Raw genomic sequence first — 16,559 nt, 5'->3', positions numbered from 1 at the left:
TTTTCCAAACAGCCGACAAGTGAGTTTAAAACCTTCCCGAACTCGATCGATAAGATAAATTGTCTAATTTGATAAAGTGGCTCAGCGCAGCTTAAGTTGCATTATTTCTCTGGCAAATTATGTTCGTGTCTTTTGACGTATGCTATACGGCACGGGACTGACAAAAACCAGCGTACTGATAATATGATAACAGTGACCTAACCTTGCGTCGTCAGATAAATGCTTTATCGTTGTATCATAAATTCCTGTGCGTTCAATTTTGTTTGAAAGATTCTGTAAATCTAATTTTAACGCAAGCCCCCAGGTCCCCTTGAGTATGAGGGACAAACAATAGGACCCGCTTAGCAGCTATATGTTGGACTGGAAAACCGTTTGGCATAACATTTGTGTATCCACCGCCATCCGCCAACTCTACTAACAGCTGATTTTACGTAACGTTCTTTCAACCGGAACCATGATCGGCTCTGTCTCGCGCGGCAGCTGTTGATGAGACGACAGGAGCACCGGACCGAGCCATGCGAATACAGAATGAAATGACCCGCACGGTTTAAGGAAAAACACTTTCCGTCAAGCAAACGTTTCGCCTTGCCCTTACAGAGTCGTACATTTTCCTCTGCATGAAGGCGTTGTACTGTTGAGGTATTGGCTTGTGCTGTCTTAGCGAGTTAACGAAGCGTAAAGTTCAACGGAAAGGTTGAAAAGCTGTCGTCGTCGCCTGGGTGTGCGGTATGAAAAATGGATGCAAATTGTTGTAGTAGTGGGTGACTGTATGCTCTGGTGCGTCTTGTGCGGCATTAAGAAGAAATAAACAAAGAGACTTTATGAAGTGTATTTTTGCTGTGAGTGGTGTACTGTTGAACGCTTTTCTTCCCTCACCGGAAGCGACGGACCAAGGTATCACAATGGGTGTTGTTTTGTCGGGACACACAATTTAATGCAGGAAGGAATAATTTAATCTGCAAAGATACTTAAGGGGAGCTATATTTTGTATCGTTTGTTAAAGGTTTTCATTTTAGGCAAGCTCTAAACAAGTCTCACTCAAATCATCATGCATGCAATATTTACCAAAATTGAACCATGATGCTAATATAGGCTGCTAATCAATATGCGCGCTATTCCCAAATTTGAAAATGTGTAAGCTCTTCATTCGTACGCTTCGAAATTAGCTGTACATGCCATTTTTTTTACAATAAATGACTCAAGCCTGCGCAATGTTGAATCGATGTTTGTTTACCGTTTCCTGAATTGGAAGCATCGGAAGGCTCAGTTTGAACAGAATCAATTAACACCCTTTTCTTTGCATTTGTTTCATTTCAGGTAAGCGATAGCGGTCCAATATGTTTGATTGGGCGCAAGATGTCCATAGATAAGTATTTGGCAACCGGGGTTGAGTGAGTAAATAAACAATTTAGATTTATATTTCCATTGGTTTGAAATTACTGGACATTACACATTTCAATGAGAGAGTCTACGTTTGCCTCCAAAACAGTGGAGAGAGACTATAAATCGATCAAACCGCCCTTAGATCACCAATGTAAACGCTTCATGTGTAGGACGTGTTGTTTAATAGACCCTACCTCTCTGGCCGGCCGATTAGGAGCTACCTAAAACATTGGTGCCCTTGCAGGAAGGCATAAAAGGCGCGACATGATGATGGCGCGACTGAGAGCGCCCGACCTCTCGACGGTCCTCCATGCTAGGTGGAGCTCGAAAAGTGCGCCTACGAACAGTTGCGCGGCCAGATAGGGAGGGATGTGACCGAGTCTCGGGCCGCCATGTGCTTTAGAAAATCTTTCCCTTGCTCTGTTGTCCCCGCTGGGCCACAACTCACAACTGTGTTGGCACAGCAAACCTTGGTTGGTTATGTACGCCGACGCAAACGCAACCTTGTCCTTGCCCTAATTCATAGCCGGGTTGACTTGGGTAGGTAGGGAGAGAACCTCTCCTCCGCTTGCGTCGGTGATCTTCATATGCCACCACATCCCACGCTCATCATGCGCCCCCCAGTGTCCAATGTCTTATCACACGTCGAAAATCTCCTACGCGACTGCCGGGGAAGTCTTCAATCGATGGAGAGGTGTATTTGCTGTATTTGCAACGGCGGTTGCTACTGCTGTGTAGTATGTAGGCCTCACGAGGAATGCTTCACGTCTGTGGGCGAGTTAACTATGTCTCCCTCGGGGTCGGCAGGCCGTCGAGGTGCGAGGAGGTGGAGGACAGAGTGCGGGACACAATCCGTGACGTAATCAATCCACCAGTTGGTGAGACGCGCGCTGAACTTGATCGTACCATTTTTGGTCAGGATCGCACGGCGGTTTGCTGCGCCTGGTCGTGTGTTTCGTCGTCGTAACCGCACGCGATGGACTTGGGGGCGGCAGGTGAAGATGTTGGCGGCTCTGAACAAATATCCGGAGGCTCTCCACCCGTAGTACATGCGCGAGGAGAAGAAGGCCCTTCTTGATGGCGGGCGCGAGGGGTAAAAAGGGTCTCGGTCAACTTACACCGATCATAAATCTTTGAGACGCAGTAGTAGTATGCGCATTACCAGGAGTATTGTCGCCGTGTCATACCTCATGACCTGTGGTGCGTATGTGCGCGCGGTGTTTGAGAATTAAATTAAAAGGATCTGGGGTAACCCTGTAGGTGTTGTAGGTGCGCGTAAGCCGCCAGCAAGGGAGATGCGCAGAGCTTCAAAAGTTGATGTTTGTGTGCCACCCCACCAACTGTGTTTACCTCGGTCGCATCGAGCAGTTGATGTCTGGGGCGCTTGCTCGCTCGCTCTGTTGGCGGCATCCGAAATTGGGCATGCAACGCAAAGCTGTGCAAAGTACCTACGCAAACTCAAGAGACGCGTGTTTCAGTGGAAGTTGGCAGGAGAACACAGAGATCTACCTGAAGAGAAAAAAGGCTGCCAGCTGTCACATTATGCGTGTGTTGTGTGTACAGCGCTGTACAGTTGGGGTCATCAGAGTTGTGTAGATATCTTTTTAAAGCCCAATCTACTTTGCTGTGCATTGGAAATGGTATGGCTTCGGTTGTTCTGCATGGTTGCGCTTATGAGCGGGAATAGAGAAGTGAGAATCGGTGGAAAAGTTTGTAGAATTAGAATTGGTTTTATTTGGTAAAGAATCATACACTACTCTTACGATTTTGAAGATAGTAGGAGGAGATTTTACATGAATTTTCAGATAGTCTTTATTCGTAACTTCGTTGAATAGAAAGATCTAAACCTCACATTGACGAAGAGAGTTCTCAGCACGTCTCATTCGTAGTTTTCCACTTGTTCACTTCCGGCCATAAGGGTCGGGTCGGCTCACCATCAGACCAAACCTTTCTTGACAGCTGTGGTGTGTGTGGTGGTTCGTCGAGCGTACCCAGTTGTTTTCATCCACCCTCTGTGTACGCGGGTGGAAAGCTCAACAAGCGGCAAACTGCTGTTCCCCCTTGCAAAAGAGAACAACCGGGCCCGGGGAATATAGAGAACCTATATGTCACATTCGGTGAACTCTCTCTTGGTACCCTCCGTCTCTCGTGTCGGAGCGTAGGAAACGTCACCGACAATAACACACCGCCAACACGCAACAACGGAATCTAGCAAAGTGAGAGAGAACCCCTAACCTAAACGGCGGCTGCACAACACCACCACCGAGAGCGTAGTAACGTAAGAGAGCTTGTGGTGGTGACCTACCTCTGCGCAGGGGTGCGGTGGCGTCGACTTGATACACCTTTTATAGGGAGAGCCGCCCCAGCCGACAGCGATGGAGCGTTGGTTGGTTGGTGTATGAGAGCTCTGGAAGGGAAGCAACAATGTCCACACCGTCGCGTACGCGCGTCTGACAGTTGACGGTTTAGTCAATTGCTAGCGAACGTAACGAACGGACCGAGAGTCGAGCTGTGCCCGATCGTATACCACTTGTTTGTGTACTATCTGTCTCTTATCTATCCTTTTGTTTCGATACGTTAAGCTGTTTACTTGTGTGTGCCTATTCATTTTTTGAAAAGAAGAATGCATTGTGTTAAAGTTTTATGTTGCTTTTGAGATTTAAATGTAGTTGAACAATATTTGATACAAACGCTTTCAAAGTTGAAGTTATAAAGTTCGTCGTCTGTTGCGCTTTTTCGATGTTTTTAGATAATTGGATCGTTTGTTGACAATCTGTGAAAGTGCTTTTTAGACCTAAATAATAGCTTATTTAAACATTTCCAAGCAACCAAAAGTAGCTGTTTGTTAATTAAAATTTATCAACAAAATCAGTGACTGCAAGAGCGACTTCACCTTTCCCAAAAAACCCACGCAAAAAGGTCGTGATTTGTCCAAAACTTTCCTCTCTCGGTCGGTGTGTTGTGCATCGCATTGTGTAGTGCGTTCCAAAACGGCTTTTCCCACCGCCGTCCTGGAAAAAGTGGCCAATTGTGCATTTATTTGTTTTTCCTTGCCGTTTGGGAAAAATACAACAGTGTGTGTTTATGTGATTATAGAGCAAAGTGGTGCGGATGGTGCGAGGGTGGGTGTGCGAAGAAGTTTTTCGATGGCAAGAAGCGCCCATCACACAGCAGAGGAGTTTGTGTCGGGTGTTAGTGTTTGTAAAAAAGTGCTCTCACAACACCGGTGAAACTTGATATCAATAACCTGCGCTTCTCCTTGCGGTGGTTATGGACCTGCCCTTTTTTTGTGTGGAGTTTGTATGCGTGTTGCACCCGTAATTTACAGTTTGGTGCATATATTTGGTGAACAGTGAAATGGGGAAAAATAAAGCAAGAATTAATGCTGTTAAACCTAGAGAGCAATGTGCGCCCTGCGTACAATGACATAGGTCATACTAGTTAAAAAGTGTCAGAGAAAGAGAGGAAGAAGGAGAAACAAACCAACGCAGAAAGAGACAGTTTGATCTATGTGTGGCCCCACCTATAATTAGAGGTGCTTGTCACTTTGCCTTTGCCTGCATTACAATGTTAAGATGTCACCATTAATTAAATTTCTCCTCGCGGGCTTGTGAGATGTGTGCACGCAGCGTCTGGAAATTGGTCACAATAGGCAGACAAACATTAACGCTGGGAGAGAGAGTGGACCCCATAGGCCCTGACGTAGCTGATGTTGCAAGAGGTGCAACCATGTACGCTTCAATATCACGCGAGCTTCCCGAGGAGCAGCGGCACAATCTCTTATCGACCGTACACAGATCGGTGATTCGTTATCGATAAGAAGGTAGTAGCCCCGTGTACTGCCGCCCCAGGGTCGGTATGTGTGGAGGAAGACGACGCGAAATGTAGGTTGGGTAGGTTCCTCCAACGGGGGTGCTGATGGTGGTGATTTGTTCACCATTGACACCTTCATCATCGCTAATGTGTTGAGAAGGCATTGTGTTGTGAGGTGCTTCAAAACGATAGTGGGACACTGATGGATCCAGAGATGGTAGTGTGGAGGCGGTGGTGTGTAGTAGCGCAGCTGCTGGTAGCAATAGCAAGCAACGCCTCCACCATCATTCCTCACCGAGAGAGACTCAACCTCACAGTGCGACCCAGGCACACATCCTCCTACGTTGTGCTCTGGTGATCCACATTCAAGTTTGTTGGCGCCCACGACATAGCTCGTGACGATGACATTGTTTTGCGGTGTCGCGTTCAATTCGCTAATGTTACACTAAGAAGTAAATCAACAAATAGGCAGGTGTTGCGGGTATCTTTTTTTTGTGACAATAATATTGATTTAAAAAAAAACTTAAAATTGAAACATTTTGTTGCGAATGTTGCGAAACACACTGTATCTACCTATCAGCTGTGTAGATGAGCAACAATCCGCCATTACTGTGTGTTCTTTCATTACACCTTCACAGAACACCAATGCGTTTTGCAAATGGAGCGAGTTTGTGCTTTGTTGTGGTGGTCTGGTGTGGTGTATTATGTGCACTTGTCTCTCGTGTCATTCGCACAGTGGTCACGTTAGCGTTTTTTTTGCATTTTTTTTGGGGGGACATCGGTTACCGCATACTGATCGGTAGCTAATTGAATTACAGGAACGCAAAGCGATGAACCTTACTTGGGCTGTCGCCGCCGGTAGGTTCTAACTGCTTGAAGGGTTCTAAATAGGGGTTGAAGAATCGAGCAAGGAAATAGAGACGACACCCTCTGCGAAGGTGTGGAATGTAGAAGTCTAGGAATTTGGTTTTGAATGAAAGTGCTGCTCAAAAGTATTTTTGTATTATTTTAACAAGTTGTGGAATATTTAAATTTGTTTTAGAAGTTTTTTTTTTAAATCTTTGTTCAACACCGAACATTACTTCATTGATTTAGATAATAATTGATGATGTGTATCCAAATTGCGGTTAGGCGACGAACCCGCTCTAGAAACATTGATTGTTTTTATTCACTTGTATAGAACCCTCTCCCACTCCTACACATACCGTATATGCCATTGCAATGACAAATTATCTATCTGGCTAAAATCGAACGCATTCAAAACGTCACAAAAACAAATTTTAGTGGACATTAGGCACGGCAGCAGCAGCAAAATTGATTTGTGCTGCAAGCACAACCAGAGAACAGCTCCTCCCGTACACCTCCGTGTTTGTGTACGAATCTATAGCAATTTAAATATCTTTATGGAGAACCACCGCACACAACCACCACACGCATCCGGTGCTTTTTGCGCCCACCGCCATCATCAGAAAAGCGATCTTTTTACATATGCATACCCGTGAATAGGTTAGAAACTGCAACGTGGTGGTGTGACCAGCACAGGGATTCGCTACCTAAAAAAGAGCGAAAACCATCATCATCATCCCCCCCCCCAAGTTGGTTTGGGTGGTGGTGGCTGTGTCGGTCCGGTCTGTTCCGGTCGAGCTGTGCCGCGCTTCCCACACATACCCAATACCACCTAGCGAATTGGAATGGGTGGTGTGGTCGATTATTGTGTGGGCTTTTACAGTATTGCAGCAGGGTTTTTTTTTTGGTGGAGGAGGAATGAGCAGCAAATGGCAAATAAAAACTAAAACAACACGATGGCGCACTTGCCAAACTTTACGCCCATATCGAATCCGATTTTGGAGTGTACACGGATCAGAATGGATGGATTATACGTGACGTAGGGAAGATGTCAGCACAGGAGGTTGCACAATATTTGAAACTTCTTTCGCTTGATTGCAACGATTTTGAAGTTTGATCTAGTTTTTTTTTGTTATTAACGTTGCTTAAAAATGATTTCTTTAATTAAAAAAAAAATCCAATGATATGGCTGATTAGATTACTGTCCACGTACAGAGTGTGTTCATCTCTAGCTATATTCGATCATAGTATAGGAATTCGATGCCATAAATGACAACATCAGAGGCGAATTTGGGCTGCAAAACACCATCACTCACTGCAATGTAGAACTGTGACAAATCTATCATTTTTATTTTTATCTATACCATCTAAATCACCCACTGCACATGTGTTAACTGTGTGTGTGTGTGTGTGAGTGTTGAAGTACAACGCGCCGGTGGAATTTCCGGCATTGGTGCAGGGCTTTGCTTGTCCTCAGTGGAATGTCCAGTTTTGATAATTACTTTAATCGGCTGCACGATGGTAGATAAAAAAACAGTGATGCTCCTTTCACTTCAAAACAAACAGAGACAGTGTGCAAATGTTTCGGTTAATGTAGTTATTTATCCGACGTTAATAAGTTAGTGAATTGTGAGTCGAAATGACAATGAAAATGGTGTGAAAGTGATTGATACTATTTTCTTTATACTCTCCTTAGTGTCGAATCTCTTTTAAAGGAATTTTAGATATGTATCATATCAAAAAGCAATATTTCTTTCCAAATGTACCGATCGTAGAGCATCAAAATACACGACGTAGAAGGTATTTAATGGAACTTTAAACTCCACCCAATTACTAACTACCATCCTACGGCCTAAATGACCTATGAAAGGCATTCTCCAACACCAAAGCACCACCACCTTGTGTTAGAAGGCTCTGGAATCGTTTACCAGACCCGTTGCCGTTTTGAATGAAGCGCTTCCCGTCACGGATGTCTCGTCATGGTTCCGTTACATCCGGAAGAAACGAACATGTACGTGCAAGTGCTGTGGTGCCGTACCCTGTTGAACATGATATAGCACCAAACGTTGGCTCACGAATGCGTACGTTCTGTGTTTGAAACTGCTTTTTCTTACCTCTCACATCAAAGGTTTTGAGAAGGGTTTTCTTCACTTTTCAACAATTACTCGGTTGTGGTTCAAACGAGGTAGAAAAAAATGCGTTCGCTAACAGGTGGAAAACTAGCGATGTGTGGTAGGCGTTTTTTTACTTCTTTTGTTCTTGTGCTTTGTAGATGGAAAATTGGGCGTAGGATTTTAAGTACACAGTGAATGCCTTTTTTGTGCATTTATTTTAGAGCTTCTTCCGTAATCGGAACCGTTTTTTGGGCCGTTGATTAGAACTGTGCGTCTCCAGTGTGTTGGTTCGATTTTCGCTTGGTTCCTCTCTTTCTCTCCATTATCTTGTTACGGATTAGATTTTTAAGTGAATTGGAAAATAGCTGTTTCATACATCTGCTTCAGACAAAAACTGTGTGTCTAATGGTGTAAAAGCGAGCGCTGCGTTGAAGGCAATAGCAAAGCGTGTATCATGATCGATTATTTTCTACTCGTAGCGTGCCAATCAGTGTCAGTGTAGATTGAACCGTTTAACTGAACTGCTAAATGCTTCCGAATAATCGCACAAACGAAATCGAAGACAGTGTTGCTAAGTGTTTCATAACTTTCGAGGTGTAGTCGTAGTGGTGCGTTCGTAGACACAGAACTTTGCTGCCTGCCGACGATCGCAACGCCAAAATGTACAAAATCGACGATGAGTTTCGACCCCGGGGCAGGGTGTTTATGAAGGCACAGCGGGAAAACAATCCCGGCAGCTCGTCGTCGTACGCCGTCGTCCAGAGCCGGTCCAGTTCGCGGTCGAGTGGACGCGGGCCAGCCATCACCACCAATCTGGACGATAGCAATCTGCGCTTTCGGCACGAGATTCTGAACGAGAAGGTGATCGAGGCGACCGTTACCGAGCTGCCGGACGTGATCGATGGCATCAACCGGGACCACTGGCGGGCCCTGCCGTCATCGCTCGCGTACGGCAACGAGCTGGTGGTGGCACCGCGCCAAACCGACCCAGGCGGTGGCAGCAGTACGGTCGTGGCGGAGGTTACGCGCAACAAGCGCCTGTCGACCGAGGTGCTCGGCAGTACGCTCGAAACGACGAAAAGCTCGCAGCGGGCAGCGGATGGTCATCGGCGGATGACGACCCACATTGTCCGGAAGATAACGACGCTGACGCGGGCCGAGGAGCAGGAGCAGGCGGACAACATGATCCGCCAGAACCGGGACGTGAAGACGACCGAGATTGGCTACATGCGTACCGGCCGGCTGGACAGCAAGCGGGCAAAGGTAGCAACTTCTTTTCAGGGAGTGGAAGCGGAACTTCTGACGGAAAATGAATCATTTTTGCTATAAAAATCAAAAATTCAAATTTGCCACAGTTGGCTCGGTGAAGGTTATTTTTGGCTTGTAATTATTTTACGACACAGGAAATAATTGCACGAAATAGTCGTAGAGTTTGTAGCTGCCGGCGAAGGTTACATTTAACGCATTGCGTTAAGTTTGCTTCGCTTCAAAGTTCGTCGCTTACACGCGTTCAGCTGATCATCGTATAAAACAAATTAAACGAAAGACTTCAACGCTGCTTTCAAGTTTCGTCATCAAGCGACGAACTCTCTCTCTCACCAAAGCTTACTCTTTCTCTCGCACGCTTGTGTGTCAACAGAGGGCACAGCGGGACGGCCCTCTGTACATGTCGACACGTACCTCTATCAACCCCCGGGGGCTGTGTGTGCAGTGAGCACAGCAGCACGTTGGTAATGGTGTTGTACCGTTCAATGTTTACAACCGTGTGTTACATGATCTATGGCTGTTGGTTTGTGTCGCCTCGGCTGTCGGTTTGGCGCATGAAAGATACACAGCTTGGCCTCCCGCCGGCGGCGGCGCGGTAGTGATGTGTTGGTTTTAGGGTTGGTTCTGTTGCGCCAAACGGAGGATATTTATTTTATGAGCCCCGATCACCACCAAACGAGGCGCAGGCGCATGACGTTATGGAGAGCGATCGTAATTGCTCGAGGCAATATCATTAGCCGGCATGGCATGTTGATATGTTTTGAATCCGATCGAGAGAGGTAGGGAGTATAGGTATGCTTGTTGAAGATACATACTCTTGACGGTTGTGAGAATGTGTGCTTTTGATGATCGCTCTTCATGCTATAATTTCCTCTCCGAACTCGATTTGGCCTCAAGCATAGCGCGAGGATCATCGTTGGCGTTTACCGTGCAGTAGTACACTACGAGCTCCAACATTTGCAAAGGGCTGCGATATGATCAGCGAGGGTGAATAATTTACGTTACAATATACGTTGTGCATTCCATTCTGCGTCATGAAGCTCCCGGTTTCGTCGAAACACGCCCGCTTGTGACGCGTTTGTTAGTGCGCGGTGATTCAAACGAACACTGACGGTCGGTGGCAAGGGCTAGCAGACAAACAGCGCAAGCTGCGAACGAATGACGCTTGATCAAACAGCTGTTTATAGAATGTTGTTTTTCTCGATAAAAAAGTAGAATTTACAAAACTGTTTTCAAAGCAGTTCATAGGAAGCGTAAAAATTCAATATTCCCAAAAAAATCCGGTTCGAAGGACCACAATTTCAGCCATTTTTCTTATCGCATACCATGACAATAGAACCTATATGGGGGATCTCTTAGATATTGCTGCAAAGGAATGTCACAATTAAATGTTAAAAGGTTCTTAACGTTATCAGCTCAAAAGAACCATTTTCCATCTTGGTTAATCTACTCAGTCAACAAAGACCAAACTGGGATGACGGCACCCACTGCTTGGAGTGCCGAATTTGGAGCGACGGTCTTAAAACGATGTAAACTACCACTGGGCCGAGAAACGGATCCCCATGCCACCATCAACAAACGTCCCAGGTGTAGATTGTGTTGGAGGCGATGTTTGTTTTTACGGCTTAATTTAATCTTTTCCTTCGTTGGGGTTATACTCGATGGCGCTTATATCACCTCTCTGTGGGGTGGCTAAGGGCAAGGGCAGTTTGCGGTTGGACAGCGCCAAACATCTGCCTGTCTGTGTTGCTGCACCATAAAAACGTTCAGGAAACTTAAATCCCTCCAAAACAGTTGATAGACTCGTTCCTCCGTAGTGCAGGTGATTGTTAGCATTACCGTATAAGGAACGCAGTAAAGGGCTGCTGGAAGGATCCAACGTGGTAAATGATACACCTTCCGTGGTAGATCCTAAAAAAATGTCCCAAAAAATAAAGATGTTTGCTTAGCCCTAGCCATGCCTCGCCGAGTGTGGAGTTTCGATAATCGTTCCTTTCTGACAGCTAATCCATCAACGAAAAAACACGCTGCGACGCTAAACGATGCACACGACGACGCCGCCGCCGTCAGGCAAGGCGCCAAACTGCCGAAAGCGGCTTAACGCCTTGATGCATATATTGATTCATTAAGCCGAAGTTCGTGCCGCGGTAATAATTTGACGGAGTTCTGCTGTCAATCATACACCTTTTGCGGTTCGTTTGTGTTACTGCTGCTGCTGCTGATGCGGTGGCTAGCGTTTTAGGGGGTTTGCGTGTTTAGATCCTTGACCAGCAAGATACTGCTCACACAATGTATCGGTTTCCTCTCGAGGTTCGATTGCTTCTTTTGAGCGATCGACAAACTTGAAGCCTGTGTACGCGCGCAGTTACAAGTGGAAGATCATAGTTCGTTGTATCTGTCTGTCTGTCTGTCACCGTGAGATTACATTACACACGTGACCCTGCTCGTCGGCAGGGGCTGGCGTTAAGGAATCGTAGATCATAATAGATTGCACGATCGTTCGGTTTGTTTACTTTGGTTCGTGCTTTTCCCGTTTTGGGGATGTCCGAAGCGTAGGAAAATCCTTGTAGGGGGTAGTTTGGAGTCTGCTATAGGTCTTTTGTTGCGTTAGAGAACATAGCATAAAGAATAGTAATGGAATACACTTGCAATGTTGCATTGAATTATTCTATGCAAATATTGAATATTTTTTAAAGAATATTTGAACGTTATATACTAGATGTAGAGGTTATATTCCAAGTTGAAATATTTCGCATAATACGTAATCATAGAACCGGTCTCCAAAGGCCCAAATGTAGACGGTAGTAATAAATCTACCACTCTGACGGCTGCCCATTTTGTAATCACTATTTAAACGTACCAATCAGCTGGCCCTATGTTAAACGATCATGACGCAGCATATTCTTTCGCCCTGTCTGTCCTGTAACGAGTGACATTAAAAATTGGTTCTCTTTGCCCGAGGAATAAAGGGCTTCGGTACGGAGAGCTCCCCCCGTGTCAGCAACATGGACAGCGATCGATCCGAAGAAGGAAAATAAATCATTTACAAGATGATTAACGAAAGGCTTGACCTGTGCCGAAGACCAAAAGCGGGCGCAACCAGCTGCTACAGACTTTTGACGAAGGTGGTGCGGCACTGGCAAGATTGACAGTAAAATGAAGTAATTAATTTTTCCTAATTCAATTAAAAAGCCTTACAGATTGAGGCACACTCCATTGAGACCTGTTTAGACCGGGCTGTAACTGATGCTGTGTGTGGCGTATTGAAAGGCTTTCGTGTCTTATTGGAAGTGGGCTTGTATCTCTCTCTATTGATCCTAAATCGTTTGATTGGACGTTGAAGAGGAATCCCCCATCAATCGCCGGTTGTGGCGACACCAGAAGGCAACACTCAATTAAGAGCTCCAACCGTGCTATGATGATAGTACACCGCATTGCTCGATCAAAGATCGTGATTTGCGATTCGCAGCAGCTCTAAAATGAAGCATTATGCAGTGCCGTGCTCTATACTCTCCAGTGTGTGTTGTGCGGTGAGGATGGCATTGAAAATGTAAAATGTCACGCCACAGTCAAATCGGGCAACAATGGTTTGCGCGCAAAGAAGAGGTCCCAATACAGCACAATGCGCGTCGGATGCGGATATTGTCCAGCGAGAATAACCATCCCACTCCCGGAGGCTGCTGTGTTGCAGTTAACCTCTGTCTTTTTTTGTTGCATTAAGCGAGGGAAGGGGACAAGCGATTGTGCTGAATAAAATGTGCCATTTTTATGCAGCATTGTTACAGATGGCTGCCTTTCGCGCGCTTCTGTTCCGCGATGGCGTTGTGCTGTCGGGTTCAATTTGTAAATTCCAGGTGTTTCGTGGCATTCGTGGGAAAAGAATTTAAGAGCTGCTTGTGTTTGCAGCTCTTGTTAAGCTCATTGGGCGTCAGTTTTAATGAACAGACTTTCACTTAGCAGGTGATTTTAAGGTTCTGCTATTGAGATTTATTCCAATTGCCTGTTTGAGGAACTACTTCTTGTCTGTTTGATTTTTAAAATCACTCACTCAACTGGGTTACCAAAAGTATTTGAAACAGATTCCAAAACCATTCGATATATCTAACATTTCTATTTTCTTCTCCTTCTTTCTTCCCCTAATCTAGATTTCCGACATTGTCGTCGGACAAGAGGACAATCTGACTGCCCGGGAGGCGCTGCTCCGATGGGCCCGCCGCTCGACCGCCAAATACCCGGGCGTCCGGGTGAACGACTTTACCAGCTCGTGGCGCGACGGTTTAGCATTCTCCGCGCTCATCCACCGGAATCGACCCGATCTGATCGACTGGCGAGAATCACGATCGCGTCGACCGCGGGAGCGGCTCGAGGTTGCTTTCCACGTCGTCGAGAAGGAGTACGGCGTTACGCGATTGCTGGATCCGGAAGGTAAGGGGTAGAGAAGGATCGATTAGTAACGGGTGGTGGGGCAAGGGCGGATGTCACCCATGCTAGCCCATGATTGATTAAGTCGTTTGAGTAGGGTTGCAAGAGCACTAAAAAAGCCTTCACACGCGAGCGAGGTCTCCCCAGGCAGGTGACTCTTTTTTCGCAGAATGGACCTGTTCGATGATGACAGTGAGGTAGGGGAAGTGGGAGAGGACTGTTTTGACAGACCGTCTTTAACAGAGTTTATGGCGGTCAGATCAAAGGGAAGGCACATGCTGAGACACGCGTATGGGATGGCTTAGTGTACTAAATGCCGCACGCTGTAGGATTGACCCGAAAAAGGAAAGCGGTCGCAGAATATATCCGCGTAGTGGTAGCGACGTGAAAATGTCATCGCGTTAAAGCGATGTGCCCTTAGGGCAATATTTCACGCTCTCGCTGTAAACGGTATGATGCCTCATTATTGAGGCACCGTAATATGATGCTGTCCTCTACTTGGTGTATTTTCTTCGCTGTTTTACGACATTCAGCAATGTTGTTCACTTTATGTTTTATACTAGATAAACCCGAAGCTCTTGGGCCGCTCTGGTGGTATAGTGGTCTACTCGTAGGACTTAACAATTTGCTCGTCTTAGGTTCAAGCCTCAAAATGATCGTGTTCCCATATGTAGGACTATCTGACTATCTTGTTATGGTAAACAATAAGTCACTGAAAGCCAAAGCCCACTATAGTGGTGTAACAGGCAGGCCTTGATCGACAACGGTTGTTGTGCCAAAGAAGAAGAAGAAGATACTCGAAGCTCATTGCTGGTTTACTTCAAAAAATTGGCTACGATGTTTGTATAAATTGGTTTTGCGATTGATTTGAGAATAAAAAAGCAAACTGCAAGCGTTGAAAATGTGTAGAAAAAGGCTACACAACATCACACTAAAATAATATATTCTCTCCGTTTCACAGACGTCGACACGAACGAGCCGGATGAGAAATCGATGATCACCTACCTGAGCTCACTGTACGATGTGTTCCCGGAGCCGCCGCAGATGCACCCCCTGTTCGACATGGACTCGCAGCGCCGCGTGCAGGAGTACCGCGAGCAGGCCCAGCAGCTGCTGTACTGGTGCCGGGAGAAGACATCGCTCCTGCAGGAGCGGGCCTTCCCGACCACGCTGATCGAGCTGAAGCGGCTGCTGACCGATCTGAACCGGTTCCGCACCGAGGAGGTACCGCCGCGGCAGCGCGACAAGCAGCACCTCTTCTCGATCTACAAGGAGCTGGAGAAGTACTTCGAGTCGATCGGCGAGGTGGACGTCGAGACGGAGCTCCGTCCGGAGGCGCTGGAGAAGGCGTGGCACCGGCTAATGTCGGCGCTGGCCGACCGCGACTCGATCCTGCAGCAGGAGGTGCAGCGGCTCGAGCGGCTGCAGAAGATCGCCGAGAAGGTGCAGCGCGAGTACAAGCACACGGAGACGATCATCACGAAGATTGAGACGCGAATCTCAGAGGAAAGCCGCCGCATCGAGCGTCTGCATCCGGTCGAGGCGAAGAACATCGTCGAGGGACTGGACGGGGACATACGGCATCTGGAGCAGCCGCTGCAGGAGATGAACGACGATTGCCACAACCTGAAGGATGGTCGCTATCCGCAGGCGAGCGACCTGCACAAGAAGTAAGTCTCGGGGCGGGAATGGGCAATGAAGACGTCGAACGTGGTTTCCTAACGTACGTGTGTTTCTGTTATAGGGTCACCAAGCTACACCAACGTTGGTCCCAGCTAAGGACAACATTCCATACTAGCCTAGTACAAAAACTGTCCGGTCTGAGCTATCCGGTGCAAGAGACGACGATCACGAAGCAAACGCGCGTCGTCACGGAAACGCGACAGATCGGCACCAACCCCTACTTCCGGGATGTGCAAGAGTACACTGAATGGTGCCAATCGAAACTGGTAAGCTGGTCTGCCGAAGAGAGTGCTGCGCCACAGCATAATAACATTTTACTTTACTTCCTTTTAGAAACAACTGCATACCTCCGATTACGGTTCTGACCTTCCGTCCGCTAAAGTGGAACTCGAGCGCCACCAGCACGAGCACAAAGTGATCGACCAGTTCCACTCTAAAATAGCCCAGTGCGAACGGCACGCGTCCAACTTCACCGGCGAGGAGCTGCAGCTGTACCGGCAGCGCCTGAGCCAGCTGCAGAAGGTGTACGCCGAGCTGCTGAGCACCTCGACCAAGCGCCTGTCCGATCTGGATGCGCTCGTCGATTTCTTGGCGACCGCGACGGCCGAACTTAGCTGGCTGAACGATCGCGAGCAGATCGAAGTGAGCCGCGACTGGGCCGACAAGAACCTGGACCTGTCGGCGGTCCATCGGTACTATGAGGTAGGTGTTACAGGCCCTTTTTGTGGCGAAACACACAGAAAAGACCGTCTCAGATGAATGTCTCAGTGTTACTTAATCCCCATTCTAACCACTGCGGAACATGTTTCGTTCTTTCATCTCAATTCTTCTGTTCTCTCTTTTTTTCGTTTGTTTGTTCGGTTATAAATCGTTTCGCCATTTCCCTGCTGTCTCTAATTACACACTAACAACATCTTCCCCCTGTCCATTGTGTCAAAATTCTAACCAAAAAAGTCTACTTACATCAAGCGTACTTATGGAAATGGTGAGGAAGTAAGTAAACCGTTTCTTCGTATGATTCCGTGTTTTCAT

General features: G+C 46.8%; 1 protein-coding gene across 50 annotated transcripts in view; it reads left to right on the top strand.

Moving 5' to 3' along the window:
* Positions 1-16,559, top strand: part of LOC1278301 (dystonin) — a 204,981-nt gene that overhangs the window by 127,411 nt on the left and 61,011 nt on the right. For 24 of the 50 annotated variants that reach the window (XM_061653879.1, XM_061653873.1, XM_061653878.1 and 21 more), the window contains 5 exons: positions 13,568-13,847; positions 14,806-15,514; positions 15,589-15,793; positions 15,861-16,229; positions 16,482-16,520. In XM_061653879.1, the coding sequence (XP_061509863.1) occupies positions 13,568-13,847; positions 14,806-15,514; positions 15,589-15,793; positions 15,861-16,229; positions 16,482-16,520 (1,602 nt within the window). Of the gene's footprint in view, positions 1-3,768; positions 3,922-8,635; positions 9,420-13,567; positions 13,848-14,805; positions 15,515-15,588; positions 15,794-15,860; positions 16,230-16,481; positions 16,521-16,559 lie in introns of those variants that run through there. The other 26 variants (XM_061653881.1, XM_061653880.1, XM_061653891.1 and 23 more) reach the window with 6 other exon arrangements.

The sequence above is a fragment of the Anopheles gambiae genome, chromosome 3 (assembly GCF_943734735.2).
Source record: "Anopheles gambiae chromosome 3, idAnoGambNW_F1_1, whole genome shotgun sequence".
NCBI classification, from domain to species: Eukaryota; Metazoa; Arthropoda; class Insecta; order Diptera; family Culicidae; genus Anopheles; species Anopheles gambiae.
Note: the sequence above shows the minus strand (reverse complement) of the source record. Positions and strands in the feature narration are given on the sequence as shown.